Genomic DNA, 23,467 nt, shown 5'->3' on the forward strand with positions numbered 1-23,467 from the left:
TCAGAGATGTCTGCTCTGCCTCCAGCTTTAAACTGCCCCATGGTCCCCAAACCTCAGTGACCACCAGGCAGAAAATGTTCCCATCTGCAGAAACGTCCCTCAAGGACCCTGGGCAGCTGAGGGAACCTTCTGCCAGGAGGAGCTTTGCCCAGAAAATACTCACACATGTTGAGCTGCCTCACAAAGCTGGCCATGTTGTTGTGTTTGAAGTACTTTGGAAGCACCTCCTTGGCAAACTGGCCTTGGTCAAACACATGGAAGCTGTTTCCACTCTGTCAAAAAAGTAAAGGGGAGATTATTAACTGTCACCACGTGGGAAGAAAGAAGCCCACCTGAAGCCCACCTGCCCCCCCACTGCTGAAATTACAATCCTTTGTCACTCTGGGTGGGATCAGCAACAGCCCCATCTCTTGGGGTGCCTCTGCTGCAGGTAAGAAGGTGGCTCATCAGCTTCATTTGGAGCTGATGGGAGCAGGGGGAAGGGTTTCCAGCTGCAAAGGGAGCTGGAGCTGAGATGGGAGGGAGAAATTCTGGGCTGTGAGGGTGGGGAGAGCCTGGCCCAGGTTGCCCAGGGAAGCTGTGGCTGCCCCATCCCTGGCAGTGTTGAAGGGCAGGTTGGATGGGGCTTGGAGCAGCCTGGGCTGCTGGGAGGTGTCCCTGCTAATGGCAGATGGGACTGGATGGGCTTTGAGGTTCCACCAACACAAACTAGTCTGGGATTCCAGGAGTCTCACTTTACTCTCCAAGACCAGATCCAACTTACTATTCCAGCAGCAGGAGTCTTACAGTGGTTTCCTGGTGGACCTGAGAGATCATGGAACCACAGTCACAGGGTGGTGGGGCTGGCAGGGAGCTCTGGAGATCACCCCTCGCAGCCCCCAGAGCAGGGTCACCCCCAGCAGGGCCCACAGGAACCTCCAGAGGGGCTGGGGTGTCTCCAGAGAAGGAGCCTCCTCAGCCTCTCTGGGCAGCCTGGCCCAGGGCTCTGCCACCCTCACAGGCAACAAGTTCCTCCTCATGGGGAGCTTGACCCTCCTGTGCTCCAGCTTGTGCCCGTGGCCCCTTGTCCTGTCCCTGGGCAGCCCTGAGCAGAGTCTGGTCCCCCCTGCTGACCCCCTGCAGATACTGCTCAGCCTTGAGGAGACCCCCCCTCAGGCTCCTCCTCTCCAGCTGAACAGCCCCAGCTCCCTCAGCCTTTCCTCCCAGGCAGATGCTCCAGCCCCTCAGCATCTTGGGGGCCCTGCCCTGGACTCTCTCCAGCAGCTCCTTGGCCTTCATCCCCTGGGCAGCCCAGAGCTGGGCCCAGCTCTCCAGACCTGTCCCCCCCAGGGCAGAGCAGAGGGGCAGGAGAACCTCCCTGACCTGCTGCCCACACTCTTCTTGATGCCCCCAGGAGCCCATGGGCCTTCTTGGCCCCCAGGGCCCATTGCTGGCTCATGGTCACCCTGCTGCCCACCAGGACCCCAGCTCCTGCTGCCCAGAGCTGCTCTCCAGCAGCTGCCCCCACCCTGTGCTGCCCCAGGGGTTGTTCCTCCCCAGCTGCAGGACCCTGCCCTTGCCCTGGGGGAACCTCAGCAGGTTCCTCTCCACCCAGCCATTCCTCCCAAGCCCCAGTTTCTCCAGCTGTTCCAGCAGCACAAAATGAACCCAAACACCAAGAGTTAAATGCTGCTCAGGAGGCAGGACAAGGCATGACTTGCAAAGCTGAGAGCCAGGCAGTATCTGCAGCTCACAGACACCTCGGGCCTCATCCCCCCAGGCCAGGTCCAGCTGATAACAGCTGATAAGCAAACAGCTCCATCGGGCCCAGCAGCCACCACCAAGGGGCAGGGACAAACATTCCCAGCCCTTTCTGCTTTTATTTTGGTCCTTATCTCTCCCATTTGATCACCCCGAGCAGCTCTTTGCTCCTCCCACCCAGCTGCACCCAAACATCTCTGCCTGTTTGTTTTCCCTGGATAGTTTTGGCAGCAGAAGCCTGAGCTGGGCCTGGAGGCAGGAGAGAGGGGAGAGGGTCAGGGAGGACGGGCAGGGAACTGACTCTGCTCAGGTGTTTGGTCGGGCAGGTGCCAAGGGCAGGGCAGAAATCAAGAGGCAAGAAAATTTTGGGTTGGAGGGACCGTAAAGGTCATCTAGATCCAATCCCCTGCACGGGCAGGGACACCTCCCAGCAGCCCAGGCTGCTCCAAGCCCCATCCAACCTGCCCTTCAACACTGCCAGGGATGGGGCAGCCACAGCTTCCCTGGGCAACCTGGGCCAGGCTCTCCCCACCCTCATTGTACCAAATTCCTTCTATCTAGCCTCAAATCTTCTCTCTTGGAGTGTGAAACCACCGCCCCTTGTCCTGTCACAACCACGTCTCTCCCCTCCACGCTGCAGAGCCACCACGGGGTCCCCCCCACGACCACATTCCCTTGGATTTCAGGCCAACAGCAGCCAGGGAACTGCCTGCACAGCCAGCCCCGCCGCCTCTGCCTCAGCTCGGGCGTCATTTCAACTCCCCCCGCAGCTGAAACCGGCGCCCCCAGACCCGCGGCAGGCAGCGCGGGCGGCCCCCGGCAGCTGGAAGGAGCGGGAAGAGCGTTCCCCGCCACGGAAACAGTTAGAGGAGCGTCAGGACGCTGGGCTGTGTGTGGTTTTTTTAAGCCGAAATGAGGCAGGAGAGCTCAGTGCGCCCCGAGGGGCCGGGAAGTAACGGGGAGGCCGCGGACACGCCCGGGCCGCCCGGCCCCGCGGCCCCGCCACTCACCGGGCTCCAGCAGATGAGCGGGTCGGTGTCTGGATCTTCCACCAGCGTCCAGAGCTTGGTGAGGAAGGCGGGGACGTTGCTGGCGGCGGGAGCGGCTCCCACGGCGGCGGCGCCGGGCGCTTCCATGGCGGGCGGGCCCGCGGGCCGTGCCGCCGCGGCTCGGCGGGCGGAGCGGGTGGGGGGTGGGGTGGGGTGGGGGGGGCGGCGGGGTGTGCGGTGCCGCCGGAGGGGGCTCAGTGCGGGCGGCGGGGGCCGCGGCGGGGCCGGGCGGCTGCCTGCGCACTGCGGGCCCCGCGGCCCAGCATGGCGGCCGCCATCTTGGGAGGCCTGACGGGCCGGCGGGGCGGGAGCTGCGCATGCGCGGACGCGCCTCCCCCCCCGTCCGGCAGCCCAGCAGGACACGCCCCCTGGCGGCGCGGAGGGCCGCGCATGCGCGGTGCGCGGTGGGGGGGGGAGGGAATTGGGGGGAAACGGGGAGAATTCGGGGCAAGTGGAGCGCGAGGTGTGGGCAGGAGTGGGGCTGAGGTGGCGGCTGGGGGGTGGCATTCAGAGGGTGGTGAGGTGGGAGGGACCTCAAAGCCCACCCAGTGCATGGGCAGGGACACCTCCCAGCAGCCCAGGCTGCTCCAAGCCCCATCCAACCTGCCCTTCAACACTGCCAGGGATGGGGCAGCCACAGCTTCCCTGGGCAACCTGGGCCAGGCTCTCCCCACCCTCACAGCCCAGAATTTCTCCCTCCCATCTCAGCTCCAGCTCCCTCTGCCAGCTGGAAACCCTTCCCCCTGCTCCCATCCCTCCCTGCCCTTGTCCCAAGCCCCTCCCCAGCTTTCCTGGAGCCCCTTCAGGCCCTGGAAGGTGCTCTCAGGTCTCCCTGGAGCCTTCTCTTCTCCAGGCTGAACACCCCAACTCTCACAGCCTGTTGTAGAATAAGGGCAGCTGTGGCTGCCCCATCCCTGGCAGTGTTGAAGGGCAGGTTGGATGGGGCTTGGAGCAGCCTGGGCTGCTGGGAGGTGTCCCTGCCCGTGCAGGGGGTTTGACCGAGATGGGCATTAAGGTCCATCCAGCACAAACCACTCAATGATTCCATGATATAACTTATGTAGGAGACAGAGCACAGAGGGTTATGGTTTAGTCAAGGCCTTGTCAGTGTCAGGTGAAGGGTTGGGCTGGGGGAGCTCGAAGGCCTTTTCCATCAAAGGCAAATCCATGAGTGAAAGTAACACACAGTTCCCCAATGTCTGTTAGAGCGATTCCGTTGGTTTATCCGCCTATATTGGGAACAGCATCACCATCCAAGCTCGTCTTTCCCCCCGGGTCTGGCAGGGAACCTGCTCATCCCCCCTGGTTTCCATCCCGGGGAGGAGGTGAGAAGGGCTTGGATGGGAAAAGCTTTGGGTGTGTTCTCTGGGGGAAAATACCCTGCTTGGTAAAGCAGGTGTGCATCATAAATTCGGATACAAAGCACGTCGTGCGTTTACAATCGACGCCCGCGCGTTTTCGCCGCAGGAGGTTGGATTTAATCCCGTTTTTAACCAAAACCCACAGAACTTCCCAGACGAGACGGTGACGACCTGGGGCTGCCCAGGGCCACAGCGGCTGGTCCCCGCGGGGAAAGCCGCCTCCCGGCAGGGAAAGCCGCCTCCCGGTAGGGAAACGTGGAATGAAGACCAGAACCCGCCGGGATTTCCGAGAAACCCCCCGGATTTGGGGCTGCCCACAGCGCGCATGCGCGAGCGGCGGCTCCCGGCAGGGGGTCACGTGCTCCGACTGCCCGGCCCCATCCCGCGCATGCGCACTCCGCGAGCGGCTTCACCCGCCCCCTCTGCGCATGCGCGCGCATCCCCGCAGCCCCCTCCCGCGCATGCGCAGTGCGCTATCCCCCCCCCCCCCGCTCCCCCGTTCCTTGCCCCCCCCCCGCGCTCCGGTCCCGCCTCCTCCCGGTGTCCGGGAACGGGCGGAAAAGGGGCGGGGAAACCGGCGGAGGGGCGGCGCCCTGACCTTTGACCCGCGCACGTGGACGGGGGACGGCGCACGCGGAGGCGCGGGAGGCGGCCATGGAGGAGGTGGGGGCGCGGGGAACCGGGCGGTTGCCATGGTTACCGGCGCTGCGGCCTGGCTGGGGCCTGGGCCCGGGGCGGCCTGGCGGCGTGGGGGGGCCCGGGGAGGCCCTGGTAACCCGGGGAGGACCCGGCCCGGCCCCGGTGAGGCCCTGGCAGCCCGGGGAGGTCCCGGTGAGGCCCTGGTAACCCGGGAGGGTCCCGGTGAGGCCCTGGCAGCCCGGGGGGGGTCCCGGCCCTGGCATCCCGGTGAGGCCCTGGCAGCCCGGGGGTGTCCCGGCCCGGTCCCAGTGAGGCCCTGGCAGCCCGGGAAGGGTCTCGGGGAGGCTCCGGCAGCCCGGGGAGGGTCCCGGTGAGCCCCTGGTAACCCGGGAGGGTCTCGAGGAGGCCCTGGCAGCCCGGGGGGGTCCCGGCCCGGTCCCGGTGAGGCCCTGGCAGCCCGGGGGGGTCCCGGCCCGGTCCCAGTGAGGCCCTGGCAACCCGGGGAGGGTCTCAGGGAGGCTCCGGCAGCCCGGGGAGGGTCCCGGGCTGAGCTGTGCGGTCCCTCCGTGATCCGGAGTCTCCTCCCTGACATCCCCTCACCGGTCCTTCCCTGCCAGCCGTGTCCTGCTGGGGACAGCGAGGATCTGACAGACAGCGAGGAGAGCGTCTACTCGGGGCTGGAGGACTCGGGCAGCGACAGCACCGAGGAGGAGGAGGAGGAGGACCTGGAGGAAGGCCCCGGCGGCAGCTCGTCCCCCCGGACACATGTAAGAGCCCCGTGGTCCCACCCCGTGCCTGGGGTGTTGGTGCCCCCGTGGCTGCTGCTGGTGCCCCTGGGGCTGCTGTGTCCCCGTGGCCACCGTTGGTGCTGCTGTGGCCAGTGTCAGGGCCCCTGTGGCTGGCTCGGGGGTCCCCACGGTTGCCACGTTGGTGCCCCCAGTGCCAGGTGTGTTGGTGCCCCCTGTGGCTGGTGTGTCATGGTCCCTGTAGCCACTGTTGAGACCCCCGTGCCCAACGCTGGGGGCCCCGTGGCTGGGGTCAGGGTCCCCACGGTTGCCACGTTGGTGGCCCCCGTGCCCAGTGTGCTGGGGTCTCCATGCCTGGTCTGTCAGTGTCCCCCATGGCTACTGTTGGTGCCCCAGCATCAGGACCCCCATGGTTGCCACACTGGTGGCCCCCACGGCCAGTGTGTCACAGTCCCTGTGCTGGGGCCACATCTGCTGCCATGAGGAGGTTGTGGGGCTGCTGGGATGGAGTCAGGAGCAGAATTCCTGTCCCAGTTTGTGCTCTGGAGTCCCTGGTGTTTGGGGATGCAGATTTAAATATGTATCTGCTAAAGGTGTCCCCGTTGTCCCAGGTGGGCAGGGACAAGGGTGGGTGGAAGGACTCACATCCATGTTTGGCCTGAGGTGTTAACGTGCAGATCCCTGGGACGTTCCCAGGGGATTCTCCTGGAGAATCCACACCTTGGGTGGGTCTGGGCTTTGCTGGATAAAGTAAACAGGGAATTCTGGGTCCATGGAGCTGTGGTAAAGGGAGTTCAACCCAGGTGGTGGCTGATCCCAACTGGTGTCCCCCAGGGATCTGGTTTGAGGACGGTTTAATCTCTGGATTAAACTCTCATCTCTGCTCTGGAGCCAGGCTGGGAGAGCTGGGGTGTTGAGCCTGGAGAAGAGAAGGCTCCAGGGAGACCTGAGAGCACCTTCCAGTGCCTGAAGGGGCTCCAGGAAAGCTGGGGAGGGGCTTGGGACAAGGGCAGGGAGGGATGGGAGCAGGGGGAAGGGTTTCCAGCTGGCAGAGGGAGCTGGAGCTGAGATGGGAGGGAGAAATTCTGGGCTGTGAGGGTGGGGAGAGCCTGGCCCAGGTTGCCCAGGGAAGCTGTGGCTGCCCCATCCCTGGCAGTGTTGAAGGGCAGGTTGGATGGGGCTTGGAGCAGCCTGGGCTGCTGGGAGGTGTCCCTGCCCGTGCAGGGGTGGCACTGGATGGTCTTCAAGGTCCCTCCAGCCCAACCCATGCCATCACTCTCAGTCATGTCCATGCCCTGGGATGTGGGGACAGGAGCTGCAGCCCTGGCTCTCACCTGGGATCCCCCCTCCTTGCAGACCCTGCTCCCCGTGTGCCCGGTGGGGACAGGCTGGGAACAGGCAGGACAGGACCAGCCCCCTCCCTGCCAGCACCTCCCACCCTCTGTGGGACAACGGGGGGTCCCAGAGCCCTTCTGAGGGGTCAGTCAGAGCCCTGAGGACCGGGCTGTCCTGAGAAGGCTGGATTCTCCCTCTGCTTCTTGTCTCTCTGGTTTGTGGCTCGGTTTTAATTAATCCTTTGTTCTTGTTCCTCTGGGCTCTTCTGTTGAATTCCCCTGCTGGAAGGGTTGAGGTTGGAGAAAACTTAGAGACCATCCAGTCCCAACCCTTCCCCCTGCTCCCATCCCTCCCTGCCCTTGTCCCAAGCCCCTCCCCAGCTTTCCTGGAGCCCCTTCAGGCACTGGAAGGTGCTCTCAGGTCTCCCTGGAGCCTTCTCTTCTCCAGGCTGAACACCCCAGCTCTCCCAGCCTGTCAGTCTCTCTTTCCTTTATCCCCTTGGATCCAGCTCAACCTGCTCTCATGTCCTGTCCATGCCACCAAAACCCACCAGGTCTCCCCCTTCTGCCCACAAACCTGCCTGAAATGGGTCTCAGTGACTCCAAGCCCAGCTCTGGGGGTGCCCCTCTGCCTTCCCACCAGCCACAGATGCCTGGGGAGCTGCTGGTCCCGTCCCCTGGCCCTGCTGGGGGGGCAGGACGGGTTTTGAGGCGGGTCTGGGGGTTTTGAGGCGGGTCTGGGGGTTGTGAGGCGGGTCCAACGTGTCCTGCCGCCCTCTGGTGGAACCAGCCCGGGCAGCCCAGGCAGGCCGGGGCTGCTGGACCCCTGGGGGGTAGGACCAGCCTGTCCCTGCTCACATCCAGCTGCGGGGAGGAGGCCCCTCACAGGGCCATGGGATCCTTTGGGTTGGAAAAGCCCTTTAGGATCCTCCAGTCCCACCCGTTCCCCCAGCCCTGCCAAGGCCACCCCTGCCCCATGTCCCTCAGCACCATCTCCAGGGCTTGGAAACCCCTCCAGGGATGGGGACTCCCCCCCTGCCCTGGGCAGCCTGGGCCAGGCCCTGGCAACCCTTGCCAGGAAGGAATGTTGAAGGATGGAGATCCTGGCACCTCTCTGCTCCTGTTCCATGGCTGCACATCTCCCATGGGCAGGAACTCTCCCCTTAACACTCAACCAGAGCTTTCCTTGCTGCTCTTGGTCCCTGGTGCCTCCCATCCCATCCCAAGGCATCACAAGAGCCTGGCTCCATCTCCTCCACACCCCCATGCTGGGCAGCACTTTGTCCCTTCTCCCAGGTGAAGAAGACATCTCCCACACCCACCTCCAGCCCCAAGCACCTCGGTGCCCTTCACGGCCCTTGTTCCTGTCCCTGCCTGCCGTGTGTTGGGGAGCCCCAGACAAGCCTGCATGGGTCCCCAGTGTCCAAGAGAGCTGAAGGACCCGTCCCCAGCCCTGCTGGCTGCATTCCTGCCTGAGATGTGGTGGGTTGGTGCTTCTCAGGGCGCTGCCAGGCTGTCCTCAGGACCTCCAGGGCCATTCAGGCCTGCCCTGCTCCATGGGGTTGCCCCGTTTGTCACCCTGGATGCCTGTCCCACCTTCTCCAGCCCAGCAAGGTCTCTCAGAATGGCAAGTCTCCACTCCAGCAGATCCTCAGGAGATCCCAGAGCCTGCTCTCCCAAGGACAGACCATCCTGCCAGGACCAGTGCATGAGGTTTCTGGTTCCTACCATGACAAGAAGGGCAGGCTCTTCCCCTTCAGCCAAGGTCCTGCCTGCCCCTGAGCTCCACCACGTCTGCCCTGAGGGCTCCAGAGCTGCCAGACCAAGTGTTTGAGACTGTATAGAGCACAACAACCACCAAGCTGAGGCAGCTGGTGGGTTTTGAAGAACATGGGCACGTTTTAAGCCTCTCTGAGTAGAGACCAGGGCAGGAAGAGGCTGCAGCCATGGCCCCCAGGGTGGAAATGTCACCGGGATGAAGAGACTCCCACCTAAAACACCCAGCTGCGGTTCCCCAGCAGGAGGGGTGGGACCAACCTCCCAGGGGAGCTGAATCCTAGGATCACAGAAGATGTTGGGTTGGAAAGGACCAGTCTGACCCACTGCAGGACACAGGGACCTTCTTAACTAGACCACGTTGCTCAGAGCCCCATCCAGCCTGACCTGGAATGTCTCCAAGGATGGAACCTCCACCACCTCTCCGGGCAGCCCGTTCCAGTGACCCACCACCTGCAGTGCAAAGAACTTCACAGCAAAGCCTGGATCGCTGGGCTGTCCCAGCTGGTTTTCCATGCCAGGCCTGCAGGGCAGGACACAGGGGCTGCAGGGACGTTATTCCCGGGGGCAGGAATTCCTGCCCTCCTCAGACAGAGGGATCAGCCAGCCCCGCAGCGGCTTCGCCCACGCGCCGACCTGCTGGGGGAAGGATGGATCCTTCCCTGGAAAAGAGATTCTGCTGCTCGGAGAGGGGGGGGGGCAGGGGGACCCCGGCTCCGGGGGCTTGAGGGGAGGATTCAGTGGGATAATGGGAAAAGCAGCCCCAGCAAACGTCCCTCGTGGGGGCAGTGAAACCCGCGCGCTGTGCGATCACCTGGAGGGGCGGGAGGAGCCGGCGAAGGGGTCGGGATAACTGCAAAAACAAAAGGCTGAGGAACTTCTTATTTTTTTATTTTTTTCTATTTTTTTTTTTTGAAGGGGAGGTTGCAGATAAGCTTTTTTCCAGGCTCTTGGCCCTGCGATGATTTGGACTGGTGGAGTTTCCATCTTTCCCTCATTTCCAGCCCCCTCTCTCTGCTGCTGAGATGAGACCGGAGACGGATCCTGCTCCATGGGTTCCTGGTGCTGCCAGTGTCCCTGAGAGCCCAGGCTGGGCCAGGAGGGGGCACGTGGTGGCTCCAGCATTCCTGCTTCATCCCAGAGGTGCTCTGGCTCCCACTCAGGCAGAAGAGCCCTCGGGCTGCCCAGGATCTGGGTTTACTCTGGGAGCTGCCACAGGCAAGGGTCTTGTCTGGGATTCTCGGAATATTCACCCTGGTTGGGACATCTGCAAAGCAGACTGCAGCACCCAGGGGTGAAATGGATCCATCGGTGGGTTCAGATCCTTCAGGGAAGCTCCACTGGGAAGAAGGGTCCCAGCCAAGACATCAGCCACCCCCAGGAGCCCTTAGTGATGAAGGGAGGAACTCCTGAGAAAAGCACTGACCACAGAAACATCTGACCAGGAAGACAGGCAGTTGGAGCAGGGCAGGGCTCGAAGGGGTCGTGAGGAGGGGTCTGCAGAACAAGGAGAAGGGTCTGGAGAACTTGTGAGGAGCAGCTGAGGGAGCTGGGGGTGTTGAGCCTGCAGCAAAGGAGGCTGAGGGGAGACCTGCTGGCTCTGCAGCTGCCTGAGAGGAGGTTGGAGCCAGGGGGGTCGGGCTCTGCTCCCCAGGAACAAGCCCTGGGACAAGAGGGAACGGCCTCAAGTTGTGCCAGGGGAGGCTGAGGTTGGATCTGGGGAACAATTCCTTCCTGGCAAGGGTTGTCAGGGCCTGGCCCAGGCTGCCCAGGGCAGGGGGGAGTCCCCATCCCTGGAGGGGTTTCCAAGCCCTGGAGATGGTGCTGAGGGACATGGGGCAGGGGTGGCCTTGGCAGGGCTGGGGGAACGGGTGGGACTGGAGGATCCTAAAGGACTTTTCCAACCAGAACCATTCCCTGATCTGATGAAAATACTCAGACCATGAGCAAACAAGGTCCTGGGCATCTGATCTGACTTTGCAGCTGCCTTTGCTTTGAGCAGGTGCCTCCAGAGATCCTTTCCAGCGTCTCTTTTTCTGTGTCCACCATCTGAGTTGATGTGGTTTCTGAGGGAGTGAGTCCTCACCTTCAGGGCCTGGAGCTGCTCTGGCACCTCATCCTGGGCTCTCCGTGTTCTCTCTGGTGCTCTGAGGAATTGAGGGTACTGGGGAATCCTCTCCCCATTCCACCTGTCCAGGCAGGTTGGGTTGTCCCAACCCCTGCCCTGGTTGTGTCCTTGGGTGATCTCACTGAGCTCCAGGAGAAAAGAGGAACAGAGAGTCTTGAAATAACTCTGGAAGTTGGTTGAGATTTGGAAGCTGCAGAGTAGAGGTCTTCTCCAACTTTGATGGTTCTGTGACTGTGAACTGGAAGGGGGAGGTTTAGGTTTGATGTTGGGAGGAAATTCTGGGCTGTGAGGGTGGTGAGACCCTGGCCCAGGTTGCCCAGGGAAGCTGTGGCTGCCCCATCCCTGGCAGTGTTGAAGGGCAGGTTGGATGGGGCTTGGAGCAGCCTGGGCTGCTGGGAAGTGTCCCTGCCCATGCAGGGCTGGCCCTGGGTGGGCTTTGAGGTCCCTCCAGCCCAAACCAGTCTAGGATTGGGTGATGAGATGTTGGTGGCAGTTTCAGCTCCCACTGCCCAGCCAAGGTCTCTGATGCAGTGAACTCAAACCCCACAAAGATCCACGTGGTGTCATCTTAGTAAGCTTTGGGTTTTTTTCTGTCTTTCAGGCCAAAGAGGCTCCCAGGAAGAGGAAAACCTTGGAGGATGATTCGCCGTTGAAGGAGAACGAGGCTCTGCTCGCTCAGAATGAGTATGAAGAAGACAGCTCAGATGAAGAGGTAGGACCTGTTGGAACTTGTTTTTTTTTACTATGTGGATCTGAGATGGAGATGATGGATCTTGCCCTTGGTGTGAGCTGAAATGTGCTCAAGCAACGTTGTCTGTGGAAGGGAATGGCCCTAACTGCTCTTTGCTGGGGTCAGGAGAGGGTTTCTTCAGCCTTGCAGAAGGTGGTTCAGCCTCACCCGTGGTTCTTGGGGTTCCCTTGGCTGCTCTGGGCTCTGTCCCCCAAAACCAACCCGGGTTTGGTGTGTTGGGAAGGGAACAGCCTGTGTGGAGGGAGCGGGGGCTGAGGCACGAGAGGCCCCAGGTCTGGCTGTTCCAGACAAGCTCCTTTTCTTCATCGTCTGCTCCATCAATTAGCGGTTGGTGCGGGGGGGCCTGGGGCTGCGGGGGCGGCAGAGCTGGCCCTGCCTGTGGGGCTGGGGTCACCTGGAAGGACACTAGGCAGCCTCAGCTGTGACAAATGCTTGGAGAGGCCTCCTGGGTGCTGGAAAGGTGGGGATGGTTCAGGCTGCCTTCTCCTGAACCGCTGGGAAGTTACAGCACAAAGTCCTGCGTGTTGGGGCAGGTGGAAGGTCAGTCAGAGCCTCTGGAGCTCTGAGTGAGGGGCTGTGGTGGCTCCATCTGTGAGTGAGGGGCTGTGGTGGCTCCATCTGTGAGTGAGGGGCAGTGGTGGCTCCATCTGTGAGTGAGGGGCTGTGGTGGCTCCATCTGTGAGTGAGGGGCTGTGGTGGCTCCATCTGTGAGTGAGGGGCTGTGGTGGCTCCATCTGTGAGTGAGGGGCTGTGGTGGCTCCATCTCTGAGCGAGGGGCAGTGGTGGCTCCGTCTCTGAGCGAGGGGCTGTGGTGGCTCCGTCTCTGAGCAATGAGATGTGGTGGCTCCATCTGTGAGTGAGGGGCTGTGGTGGCTCCATCTGTGAGTGAGGGGCAGTGGTGGCTTCATCTGTGAGTGAGGGGCAGTGGTGGCTTCATCTGTGAGGGAGGGGCTGTGGTGGCTCCATCTCTGAGCAAGGGGCTGTGGTGGCTCCATCTCTGAGCGAGGGGCAGTGGTGGCTCCATCTGTGAGTGAGGGGCAGTGGTGGCTCCATCTGTGAGCAGTGAGCTGTGGTGGCTCCATCTCTGGACAAGGAGCTCCAGCAGGTCACTCGTGGGGTGCCTGGCAGGTGTGGAACATCCATGGGCACAGGGGGACGTGGGGAGCCCCCGGGCCTTGGGACAGGAGCTCTCTGAGCAGGTATCTTGGCTGCACACCCGGCTCAGGGGAGCCCTCTGGCAGGTCCAAGGCTCCAGGTTTGCCTTTCCCGGGCTCGGGGGGATGTGTCTGTTCCCAGTTCAGTCCCAGTGGAGCGGGGGGCAGGATCGGGTCCCTCCTGGCCCAGCGAGGACCCGGAAGGTTGGATGTTGGAGGCCCACCTGGCTGGAGCTGCCGGCAGCCCCTGCCCCGGGTCTGGAGGAGAGATTTAGTGAGCAGGGAAATATACGACTCCCGAAAACACACACTTGTCTCATGTCTCCAGCACAACCCCGGGAAAAAAAAACCTTTCATGCCGGAATTCCAGGTTCTCTCTCCCCAGCTGCTCCTGCTTGAGGGCCCCGCTGGGGGCAGCGCTGATTCAGAACCTGTTGACATCAGAGCAGCTTCCAGTGGCTTTGTTCCTTGTTCCCCGTTCCCAGCCCCCACCCCAGCCCTCCCTCTCTCCTTGTATTTATCCCTTTTCCATAAGAATCCTGAAGGTTCTGCTTCCTGCAGGGCCGGGATGTGCCCTCCGGGGCTTTGTGCTTGGAGCATCGCTGGGGCTGGGGTCTTGGTGGCCCAGCTGGGGCCAGGAGAGCACCTTCTTGCTGCAGACTTGGTGATCTTAGAGGTCTTCTCCAACCTTGGGATGCTTGGGAACATCACAGCCTCGTCCCAATTAACCTGTAGCCTTGAAGCCTTAGATGCTTTGGGAGGGCCCTGAAGATGGAAATATTTGCCTGGGTGCAGAATTGGGTGTCAGGGGGTGGCTGGGTGCAGATTGGGGGCCCCAGCCTTTTCCCCCCATTCCTGACAGATTGGGGGTGCCAGCCTTTGTCTCCCAATCCCAGCCTTTGTCCCCCTTTCCTGCTGGATCGGGCGTCCCAGCCTTCGTCCCCCTCGGGACACGGTGCTGAGCTGCAGGAGCAGGTTGTCCCGGGGCTCTGGTCCCTGCTGGGGGCTCTGGGGAGCACTTGGGGAACGTGGCAGCCTCCAGGTGGGGATGAAGCCTCCTGCTCCCTGCCTGGATCTACTCTGTGATAATTATCTCCACCCTGATTGTTATCTTTAATGAGACCTGCTCTAATTGTGATTAAGGAGCCATAACCCCCCTGGGCTTGTTTCAGGAGCAGCTCCAGCAGCCGTGTGCTGTGGTGGGAAGGTGTCCCTGTTCCTTTGGCTCCTTCTCCTGCCCTTCCCCCTGCCAGTCACACAGACCCCAGCTGGGAGCACCCTTGGGTGCACCTCGGGGGGCTCCCCAGTCCCCCTCGGCTCCGTTGCCAAACCTGCAACCGTGCACCTGCCTCCTCAGCTGCCAGCATCACGGGATCCCTTCTCTTGATCATGGAGCCCGACCGGCAGCACCGACAAGTCCTGAGCTAAGCCACGTCCCTCAGCCTGAAGGACAATTAGATCCCTGCAGGGACGGTGGCTCCTCGCTGACCCTGCAGCTCCAGCTCCCGGCAGGACTTCTCCCTGCCTGGCAGCAGTTTGTGCAGCCCCGCGGTGCCCAGGGCTGGGCTGTCACTCACCCGAGCTGGCTGTCAGCTCCCCCCCCCCCCCCGCCTCCTCCTGGGCTTCCGAGCTCTTTAATATAAAGAGTAATAACCCGGCCCTGCTCTGCCCCCGTCTTGAGCACAGCCTGGATCTCCTTTCGCTCTGCTCCTGCTCACTTGGCAGCCGGTCCTGGCCGCCCGCCCGGGCTCAGCCTGCGCTCCCAGCAGAGACACAACAAAACCGACCGGTTTCCTGGCCGGGAAGAGGAGCCCGTGTCACACGCAGGGCCCTTCCCGGCGCTATCCCGGGATCTCCAGGCCGGGTGCTGTGGTTGTCGGGGGGCTGATATCCCCCCCCCCCCCAGCTCGGCAATCCCCCCCTCCCCGGGGTGTCCCCGCTCGGAGATGAATGGCCGTGAGCTGCAGGGGCCGGCGGGGCCTCGCGGGGAGGAAGCAGTTTGGGGCTTTTGTTTGGTCCCGTTTCCTCCCGCAATGACTATTCCATATGTCAGTGGATAATGGATGGAGGCGCGTTGAGAGCTCCTCGGTGCGCGGCGGCTGCTCCAAACCCACCTCCCTCCTCCGCAGCGCAGCTGAGCCGGGCAGGGGGGGCTGCCCGGGCTGAGGGGGCTCTTCTTTCAGTAGCTGATTAGCCAAGAGAGAGGGAGAGGGAGAAGGAGAAGGGGGGGGGAAAAATAAAACCTCAAATGAAGCCCTGCAGAATGTGCTGCTGGCAGAGACTTCAGCTCCTGCAGCTCCTGCAGCTCCTCGCCCGGGGGGGGTGTGTGTCTGTGTGTGTCTGTGTGTGCGGCGGGGCCGGCGCTTCCCGACCTGCCTCCCGACCTGCCTGGGTCCCAGCAGCTGCTCCCAGCTTCCCACTGGGTGGCTGCAGGAGCTGCCTGGTGCTGCTCCCCCTTGAGCGTGGCTGGCTGGGGATGATGGGCACTTGGGTGTGTGGAAGGAAGGGCTGTGAGGAGCCAGGGATTTGGGGTTGGCATGGGGAGGGTGGCAGTGGCACCGGGATCAGAGAATCATGGAGTGTGTTGGGTTGGAGGGACCTTAAAGATCATCTAGTTCCAACCCCTGCACGGGCAGGGACACCTCCCAGCAGCCCAGGCTGCTCCAAGCCCCATCCAACCTGCCCTTCAACACTGCCAGGGATGGGGCAGCCACAGCTTCCCTGGGCAACCTGGGCCAGGCTCTCCCCACCCTCACAGCCCAGAATTTCTCCCTCCCATCTCAGCTCCAGCTCCCTCTGCCAGCTGGAAACCCTTCCCCCTGCTCCCATCCCTCCTGCCCTTGTCCCAAGCCCCTCCCCAGCTTTCCTGGAGCCCCTTCAGGCACTGGAAGGTGCTCTCAGGTCTCCCTGGAGCCTTCTCTTCTCCAGGCTGAACACCCCCAACTCCCTGCCCTTATCCAAAGTCCCTCCTCAGCTTTTCTCCCCATGTCCCCTCTGTGCCCCGAGCCTGGGAGATGCAAGTTCCTGAGTCATCCCACTGCCCAGTGTTCCTGCTGCTGAATTCAGTGCTCTTTATTTTGTTTCCCTCTTCTATTGAGGGAAAAGTTCATCCCAGTGTTGCTGCGTCCTTCCCAAAATCCATCTCAGGGAACACCTGAGTTGTCTCGCACAACAAGGTTCAAACCCAGGTGAGGAAATTGTCCTCACCCACATTTACCTAAAGAACGTGGCTGTAGAGCCCTGCACGGGGAGTCCTTTGTGCCTTCCTGGGCTCCCAAGGAACCAGCCACTCATGGGATCCAAATTCTTGGGAAGTGAAAGAGCCTGCTGCTGTGCCCGGCATCGGGAAGGAGCTGGAAACGGGAGGCACGAAGGGAAGCAGGGAAAGCGTGGTCGGGGCCTGTCGGTGAGGTCCTCCAGCTGCTCTGCCATGCCCCATTTCCAGCATTCCTCTTGGAAAAGAGGTAGGGAGAGAAAAAAGGAGCTGCCGAGATGGATTGCGGGGATAATTGGCGGCCTGGGGGGAATCTGGAGATGAAGAGATGTGAAAAGACAAGATTTGTGTGGTTGGGAGGCGAAGCGGCGTCTGGGAGGACACAATAACAGGATGTGGAAGGTAGGACGGGGGGATGTTGGACCAGATGAAAAGGCATCGGATTTAAGGCTGAAATGGCAGGAGAGGGACACGCACACGGTGCAGACGGATTATCTTACACCCCCTGGCCTGCAGATTTCATGGCCAGGAGATGCCGGCGGTGCCAGAGGCTTTGGAAGCATTAAGGTTTGCAGATCCTTGCTCCAATAACAAGAACATCTGGAGCTGCAGCGGTTTGAAAGAAAAGCTGATGCTCTCAGGACCTCGTGGATCAAAGCGTGGGCCTTGAACTGTGTGTCCTGGCCAAGCTCCTGGTCTGCCCGGGGCTGCTGGTGCTGGAGCCTCTGGAGCAGGTTTGGGTGACGCCATGGAAAGAGCAGCAGGCAAAGGGTGAGGGTCTCCAGGAGCCATTTCACCTCCAGCTCGGAGGAGGGAGGGAAGTCTTTGTTGGCCATGGTCTTCTCTCCAGCCAGACTCCAACCAGTCTTTGGTCAAGTGCCACCACCAACGGTGGTCTTCCTGCTGACCAGGTGTTTGGAATTCCTATGGATTTCCTGATGAAAGGCACTGTATGGGCTGGTGCAGAGGCCACAGCTGCTGCACTTTCTGCTCTAGGTGCCAGTTGGCCAGAGATGGAGGGACCCAAGGCTTTAGGTTGGACATTAGGAGGGAATTCTTCGCTCTGAGGGTGGGGAGATGCTGGAACAGGTTGAGTTGTGGCTGCCCCATCCCTGGCAGTGTTGAAGGGCAGGTTGGATGGGGCTTGGAGCAGCCTGGGCTGCTGGGAGGTGTCCCTGCCCATGCAGGGGGGTTGGAACTGGGTGATCTTTAAGGTCCTTTCCAACCTGAACCATTCCATGATTCCATGACTATGGCATCACAGCTCAGCTCTCACCCCACATCCCGGGGCCACGTCCCAGGCTGGCGCCTGTGGATGGAAAGGGAGCTGGATCCACACAGTCCCTTGGCCTGGGACCGTCCCCCAGGCTGCCCTGGCAGGGCTTTCACTCCAGGTTGGGCTTAGAAAGACCTCGAGGTCCAGGCAAGGCTGGTGGGGAGCGGAAGGGAAAGCCACCAATGACTGATACAGTCGTAAAAAAAAAAAAACCCCAACAACCCAAAAAAACCCCACCCCCCGGGTTAAATGACTCTGTCTTTTGGCTGCCCCAGCCCTGATATTTAAAGCGTCCGTAGCGCAGCTCGCTTGGGGCAGGAAAAGCTTTTTCCTTCTGGAAGGAATGACATCACCCAGTGCACTGAAACCAGCAGGGCCCTGACCCAGGGAGAGCACAAACCCACAACAACTCGGGGCTGAACTTTCCTTTTCTTTCCTTTTCTTTTCTTTCCTTTTCTTTTCTTTCCTCTTCTCTTCTCTTCTCTTCTCTTCTCTTCTCTTCTCTTCTCTTCTCTTCTCTTCTCTTCTCTTCTCTTCTCTTCTCTTCTCTCTTTTCCTTTTCTCCTTCCTTCCTTCCTTCCTTCCTTCCTTCCTTCCTTCCTTCCTTCCTTCCTTCCTTCCTTCCTTCCTTCCTTCCTTCCTTCCTTCCTTCCTTCCTTCCTTCCTTCCTTCCTTCCTTCCTTCCTTCCTTCCTTCCTTCCTTCCTTCCTTCCTTCCTTCCTTCCTTCCTTCCTTCCTTCCTTCCTTCCCTCCTTCCCTCCTTCCCTCCTTCCCTCCTTCCCTCCTTCCCTCCTTCCCTCCTTCCCTCCTTCCCTCCCTCTTTTTCCCCCTGCTCCATGTGCTCCCCGCAGGGCTGCACTGGGCTCAGCTCCTGGCCCCACCATTCCAGGCTGTCCCAACCAGGAGAGCTGTGGGCTGAGGGAAGCTCAGCACATCTGCCCCACCATCCAACCTGATCCAAGATCCCACTGGGAATTGAGTGGCTGTGCTGGGGTTCGTGGCACAGCGGAGCAGCCTGCAAACATCGAGTCCCAAAATGGTTTGGGTTGGGAGGGACTTTTAAAGGTCATCTAGTCCAACCCTCCTGCCACGCGCAGGGACATCTTCAACCAAATCAGGTTGCTCCAAACCCCATCCAACCTGGACATGAATGTTTCCAGAGATGAGGCATCTGCAGCTTCTCTGGGCAACCTGGGCCAGAGTCTCACCACCCTCAGTGTAAACAACTTTGGAGCTGGAGCTGAGATATAAGGGAGAAATTCTGGGCTGTGAGGGTGGGGAGAGCCTGGCCCAGGTTGCCCAGGGAAGCTGTGGCTGCCCCATCCCTGGCAGTGTTGAAGGGCAGGTTGGATGGGGCTTGGAGCAGCCTGGGCTGCTGGGAGGTGTCCCTGCCCATGCAGGGTGGCACTGGGTGGGCTTTCAGGTCCCTCCAACCCAAACCAGTCTGGGGTTGGATGACCTGAAGAGCAGGAGATGCAGGGTCAGGCATGGGCACTGGGGCAGGAGGCACTGGATGCTGCCACCAGGAGTGGAAAATGGATTTACAGGCCCTCCCCACCAGAGGTGTGTGTGTCTCTTAGCAAACACCAGCCCCGTCTACTTACACAGGCAGCAAAGATCTTCTCTGTGCCTCAGAGCATGAGGAGAATCATCTCTGGGTTTGGAGTCACCAACCACCCACCCCATCCCCTGCCCTGACCTCCTGCTTCCTCTGCACGTCCTGCAGCACCCGGAGCTGAGCCTGATGAGGTGGGACGTTGGAACAGCAGCCAAGGATCCAGCTCTGGAGATCCACATATCCCCAGGTCCCTCCTCTGGGTGAGGAGCCAGGCCCAGATCAGCCCCCGAGCCTGGGGGAGCCACCCTGGGGCTGCCATGGGGGGCTCTGCCCAGAGGGAGATGCCCCAGTGCTGGCCCAGACTTCCCAGCCAGGCTGCTCCAGAGGGAGACGAGTTGTTGGTTGGATGTGAGGGGACCTTTGGCTGGTGGGGGGGCTGTGCCAGCCCCTCAGCGTGGGGCTGGAGCACGTGGGGAAGGAGGGAGCTCACCAGGCTGCCCATCTCGGCTGGAATGGGCACTCAGGAGGGTCATAGAATCATAGAACTATTCAGGTTGGAGAAGACCCTTGAGATCACCAAGTCCAACCATCATCCCTACTCTACAAAGTTCTCCCCTAAACCATCTCCACCAACACCACATCCAAACGACCCTTCCTGTGTCCTTCCTGTGCTGGGGACCCCAGCCTGGCCCCAGCCCTGCAGGGGGGTCTCAGCAGAGGGGACAATCCCCTCCTGGCCCTGCTGGTCACACTGCTGGGGATCTAGCCCAGGACATGGGGGGTTTCTGGGCTCACGTTGAGCTCCTCCTCACCCAACACCCCCAGGTCCTTCTCAGGGCTTCTTTCCACCCCTTCTCCTGGATTTGTCCTTGGGATTGCCCCGACCCACCTGCAGCACCTTTCTCTTGGCCTTGTTGGCCTTCATGTGGTTGTCACCTCCCCACCTCTCCAGCCTGTGCACGTCCCTCTGGACAGCAAGGTCCTCACCACTGGCCACGTGTGGCTGTGCCAGCACTGCCTACACCCTGTCCAGCACGGTGGCTGCCCCCATGGACACCCCCCAGTAGCACCAGCCCCAGAAGCCTCTGCTTCCATCTCAGCCAGAATTTGGTTTGGCTTTTACAGCCCTGGCTGTGTCATCGGTGTCAGGAGCTGCCTGGGCAGGTTCCTGGCTTTGCTGTGGTCACTGTTGGTTCCTTAAATAGTTCTCAGAACTGGGGGGGTTGCATCTACAGATATTTTTATATCTATGGAAGGGTCATGGAAGGTGTTTCCCTGCCAGACTTGGGGCTGGCTCCTGAGGGAGCTTTGCAGTGGCCGGTGCCCACTGGGATTCCTCTGAGCACACGTCAGCTGGGTGGGTCTGGAAGCTCAGATCTGGGGCCAGAACGGGGATATTTGGGAGCTGGCAAGAGAGGAGAAGTGTCCAGACAGTCGGGGCTGCTGGGAAGAGCCCTGTGACTCAAGTGCAAATCAGCTCAAGCATCCGTGTTTGCCTGAGACGTGTGTTGTTGAGCCTGGATGGGCAACCTGGGGCCAGCAGGCCATGGAAAGAGTGATGTGGACTTTGCCTTCAGAGTTGTCCTCCCAGGGGACTTGATGGTATTTTAAAAAAAGGGAAAAAAAAAAAGTCTGTTGAGCTCCCAAGCCATAAACAGAGCTGAGGAAACAGCAGAAAAGCCTCCCTTGTGCTGGGCAGGGGTGAGGGGGCACCTTGAATCCTGGGGTCAGGTTTGGGTGAGAAAAGGGACATGGAGGGGCTGGAGCATGTCCAGGGAAGGGCCCCGGAGCTGGGGAAGGGGCTGGAGCAGAAGGAGAAGGGGCTGGAGAACTTGTGAGGAGCAACTGAGGGAGCTGGGGGTGTTGAGCCTGGAGCAAAGGAGGCTGAGGGGAGACCTGCTGGCTCTGCAGCTGCCTGAGAGGAGGTTGGAGCCAGGGGGGTCGGGCTCTGCTCCCCAGGAACAAGCCCTGGGACAAGAGGGAACGGCCTCAAGTTGTGCCAGGGGAGGCTGAGGTTGGATCTGGGGAACAATTCCTTCCTGGCAAGGGTTGTCAGGGCCTGGCCCAGGCTGCCCAGGGCAGGGGGGAGTCCCCATCCCTGGAGGGGTTTCCAAGCCCTGGAGATGGTGCTGAGGGACATGGGCAGGAGTGCCCTTGGCAGGGCTGGGTGAATGGATGAGCTGGAGGATCTCAAAGGTCTTTTCCAACCCATTCCATGCTTCCCCAGTGTCTTGCCTCCTCTCAGACTGATCCTCTCTGTGCTCCATGGATGGTGCCACAAGCCCAGAAGAGCTCAGGGAGGTCTTGGCCCGGCCAGTTGCCTTGTCCTTGGGACCAGCTCTGCCCAGCTCATCCTGCCAGGTGCCTGGCTCTGCCCAGGGATGCTCCATGGCTGCTCCAGCAGCTCCAGGCTGGGCATGAGGCACCTGCTGGAAGTCCTGGGCCTGCAGACCTGGGTCCTGTCCCTGCTCCCTCTCGCTCAGGGTTGTCTCAGTTCCTCCCCGCCGATTTTTTTACATTTTGATCTCCTCTCCCCTGGTCCAGTAGCACAACTTGTCCAAAAAAACACCGTTCGGCTTCAATTCCTGGAAAAACTCTGGAACAAAATAATCAGGCCCTTTGCAAAACCTCTGGAAGATAGTGAGGAGAAGGGTGGCTGCCAACAGAGACAGGGCTGGCAAAACAGCCTCCGTTCCTTCTGCAGCCCGGGTCTGAGGGGGGCTGGGTGGGAGGTGATGGGGACAGGAGCACTGGGACCTCGCTGGCCTTGTCTCCTCTCTTTGGTGGCTTCGTGGGACAATCCAGGAGGAGCTTTTGCACATGGGTGCCAACCTAGCAGGGACTCTCTGTGGGGCAGCAGCATGCAGGGCTGGTGGGGAGGGGGGTGAGATGTGCTGGCTGGTCCTGCAGGGGCTTTTCTGTCACCTACGTTGTGACTTTAATTAGTGGCTGCATGGTAGGGGGAGTGTTCATTAACAGACACCTTGGGAAATGGGTGAGGAGCATCGTGGAGGACAGCAAGTGCACCTGGAACCCTGGGGTCAGGTTTGGGTGAGAAAAGGGACATGGAGGGGCTGGAGCGTGTCCAGGGAAGGGCCCCGGAGCTGGGGAAGGGGCTGGAGCAGAAGGAGAAGGGTCTGGAGAACTTGTGAGGAGCAGCTGAGGGAGCTGGGGGTGTTGAGCCTGGAGCAAAGGAGGCTGAGGGGAGACCTGCTGGCTCTGCAGCTGCCTGAGAGGAGGTTGGAGCCAGGGGGGTCGGGCTCTGCTCCCCAGGAACAAGCCCTGGGACAAGAGGGAAGGGCCTCAAGTTGTGCCAGGGGAGGCTGAGGTTGGATCTGGGGAACAATTCCTTCCTGGCAAGGGTTGTCAGGGCCTGGCCCAGGCTGCCCAGGGCAGGGGGGAGTCCCCATCCCTGGAGGGGTTTCCAAGCCCTGGAGATGGTGCTGAGGGACACGGGGCAGGGGTGGCCTTGGCAGGGCTGGGGGAACAGTTGGACTGGAGCATCTTACAGAGCTTTTCCCACCTCCATAGTTTGATGATCCTGTGATTCTGAGACCCAGGTTCCAGTGCTGGGCTCCCCAGTGCAGGAGAGATGTGGATTAACTGGACTAAGTCTGGTGCAGGGCCACCAGGATGCTGAGGGTTCTGGAACATCTTCCCCATGAGGACAGGCTGAGAGGACTGGGACTGCTCAGCCTGGAGATAAGGATCTTCTCAGCATGTGCAAACCCTGATGGGCTGGAGTGAAGTCCAGGGAGCCTGGCCAGGTTGGACAGGGCTTGGAGCAGCCTGGGCTGCTGGGAGGTGTCCCTGCCCGTGGCAAGGGTGGCACTGGGTGGGCTTTGAGGTCCCTCCAGCCCAGCCCGTGAACCCTCCGGGCAGTCGGTGGGTTCTCCTCCCCAGCAGGGGCTGTGCAGGCTCCACACCCGGGCTGTCCCCCCTGCTCCGCAGCTGCAAAACCCTGAGGTTTCTCCCCCCGCTCCCAAAGCACGGATCCCATCCAGGGAGGACCAAGGTCCCAGGCTTCGTCTCCATCCCCTGGAGCCCACCCGGCTCCTGCAGCCGCCGGGAAGGGGCGGGGGAGGCGGCTGCAGCTGCGGAGCGTGCGGAGCCGCCGCCGGAGCCTCCCGGGGCGGCCGGAACGACCCGCGGCTCTTTGCTCCGCAGCCAAGACGCCCTCGGAGGCTGCGGCGCTCCCGGCCCCGCTGCTGCCAGAGGCCCTGGCCCCGGCTCCCGGAGCGTGGCCCGGCTCCCCGGCCCGGCCCCGCCGCCTCCCGGCGCCCCTGCCCCGTTTCCTCGGCTCCCGGGGCCGGCCCGCGGGGCTCGGGGCAGAGCAGGCTTGAAAAGCCCCTCCCGGCTGCTGCTCCTCGCCGGGGCTGGGGGGTTCCGGGTTCCCCGTCCCCTCTGCTGGTTCCTGGGGAGCAAAGCGAGCCCGGACCCCCCCGTTCCCTCCCCTGGCCCCGCGCGGGACCGTCCCGGCTCCTTCCTCCCCCGGCGGCAGGTTTTCCCAGCGCAGCAGCTTTTCCCGTTACACCTGCCCCAGGCGCGGGGAACAACCTGGAGCTGCCCTGCTCTGCAGGGGCATCAGGCACCTGCCTCCGGGAGACTGTCCTCCCCGTCCCAGGGGATGTGGAACATCTCCTTAGGAGGAGAGGCTGAGGGAGCTGGGCCTCTTTAGCTTGGAGAAAAGGAGACTGAGGGGGGACCTCATCCATGGTTACAAATACGTAAAGGGTGAGTG

General features: G+C 61.5%; 2 protein-coding genes across 7 annotated transcripts in view; one reads left to right on the top strand and one right to left on the bottom strand.

Annotated features, from left to right (window-relative positions):
• The window catches only part of HSF1 (heat shock transcription factor 1), a 40,483-nt gene extending 37,399 nt beyond the window's left edge, over positions 1–3,084 (bottom strand). For all 5 annotated transcript variants that reach the window (XM_051611403.1, XM_051611401.1, XM_051611402.1 and 2 more), the window contains exons 1-2: positions 2,751–3,084; positions 164–272 (exon numbers count right to left, since the gene is read on the bottom strand). In XM_051611403.1, coding sequence (XP_051467363.1) covers positions 164–272; positions 2,751–2,876 — 235 coding nt within the window. In that variant the 5' untranslated portion in view covers positions 2,877–3,084. The remainder of the gene's footprint in view (positions 1–163; positions 273–2,750) is intronic.
• A 1,579-nt stretch (positions 3,085–4,663) lies between these two features.
• BOP1 (BOP1 ribosomal biogenesis factor) overlaps positions 4,664–23,467 on the top strand; it is a 56,017-nt gene continuing 37,213 nt past the window's right edge. For both annotated transcript variants that reach the window (XM_051611393.1, XM_051611394.1), the window contains exons 1-3: positions 4,664–4,813; positions 5,407–5,556; positions 11,375–11,485. In XM_051611393.1, coding sequence (XP_051467353.1) covers positions 4,805–4,813; positions 5,407–5,556; positions 11,375–11,485 — 270 coding nt within the window. In that variant the 5' untranslated portion in view covers positions 4,664–4,804. The remainder of the gene's footprint in view (positions 4,814–5,406; positions 5,557–11,374; positions 11,486–23,467) is intronic.

This window comes from Apus apus, chromosome 2, assembly GCF_020740795.1.
Source record: "Apus apus isolate bApuApu2 chromosome 2, bApuApu2.pri.cur, whole genome shotgun sequence".
NCBI lineage: Eukaryota > Metazoa > Chordata > Aves > Apodiformes > Apodidae > Apus > Apus apus.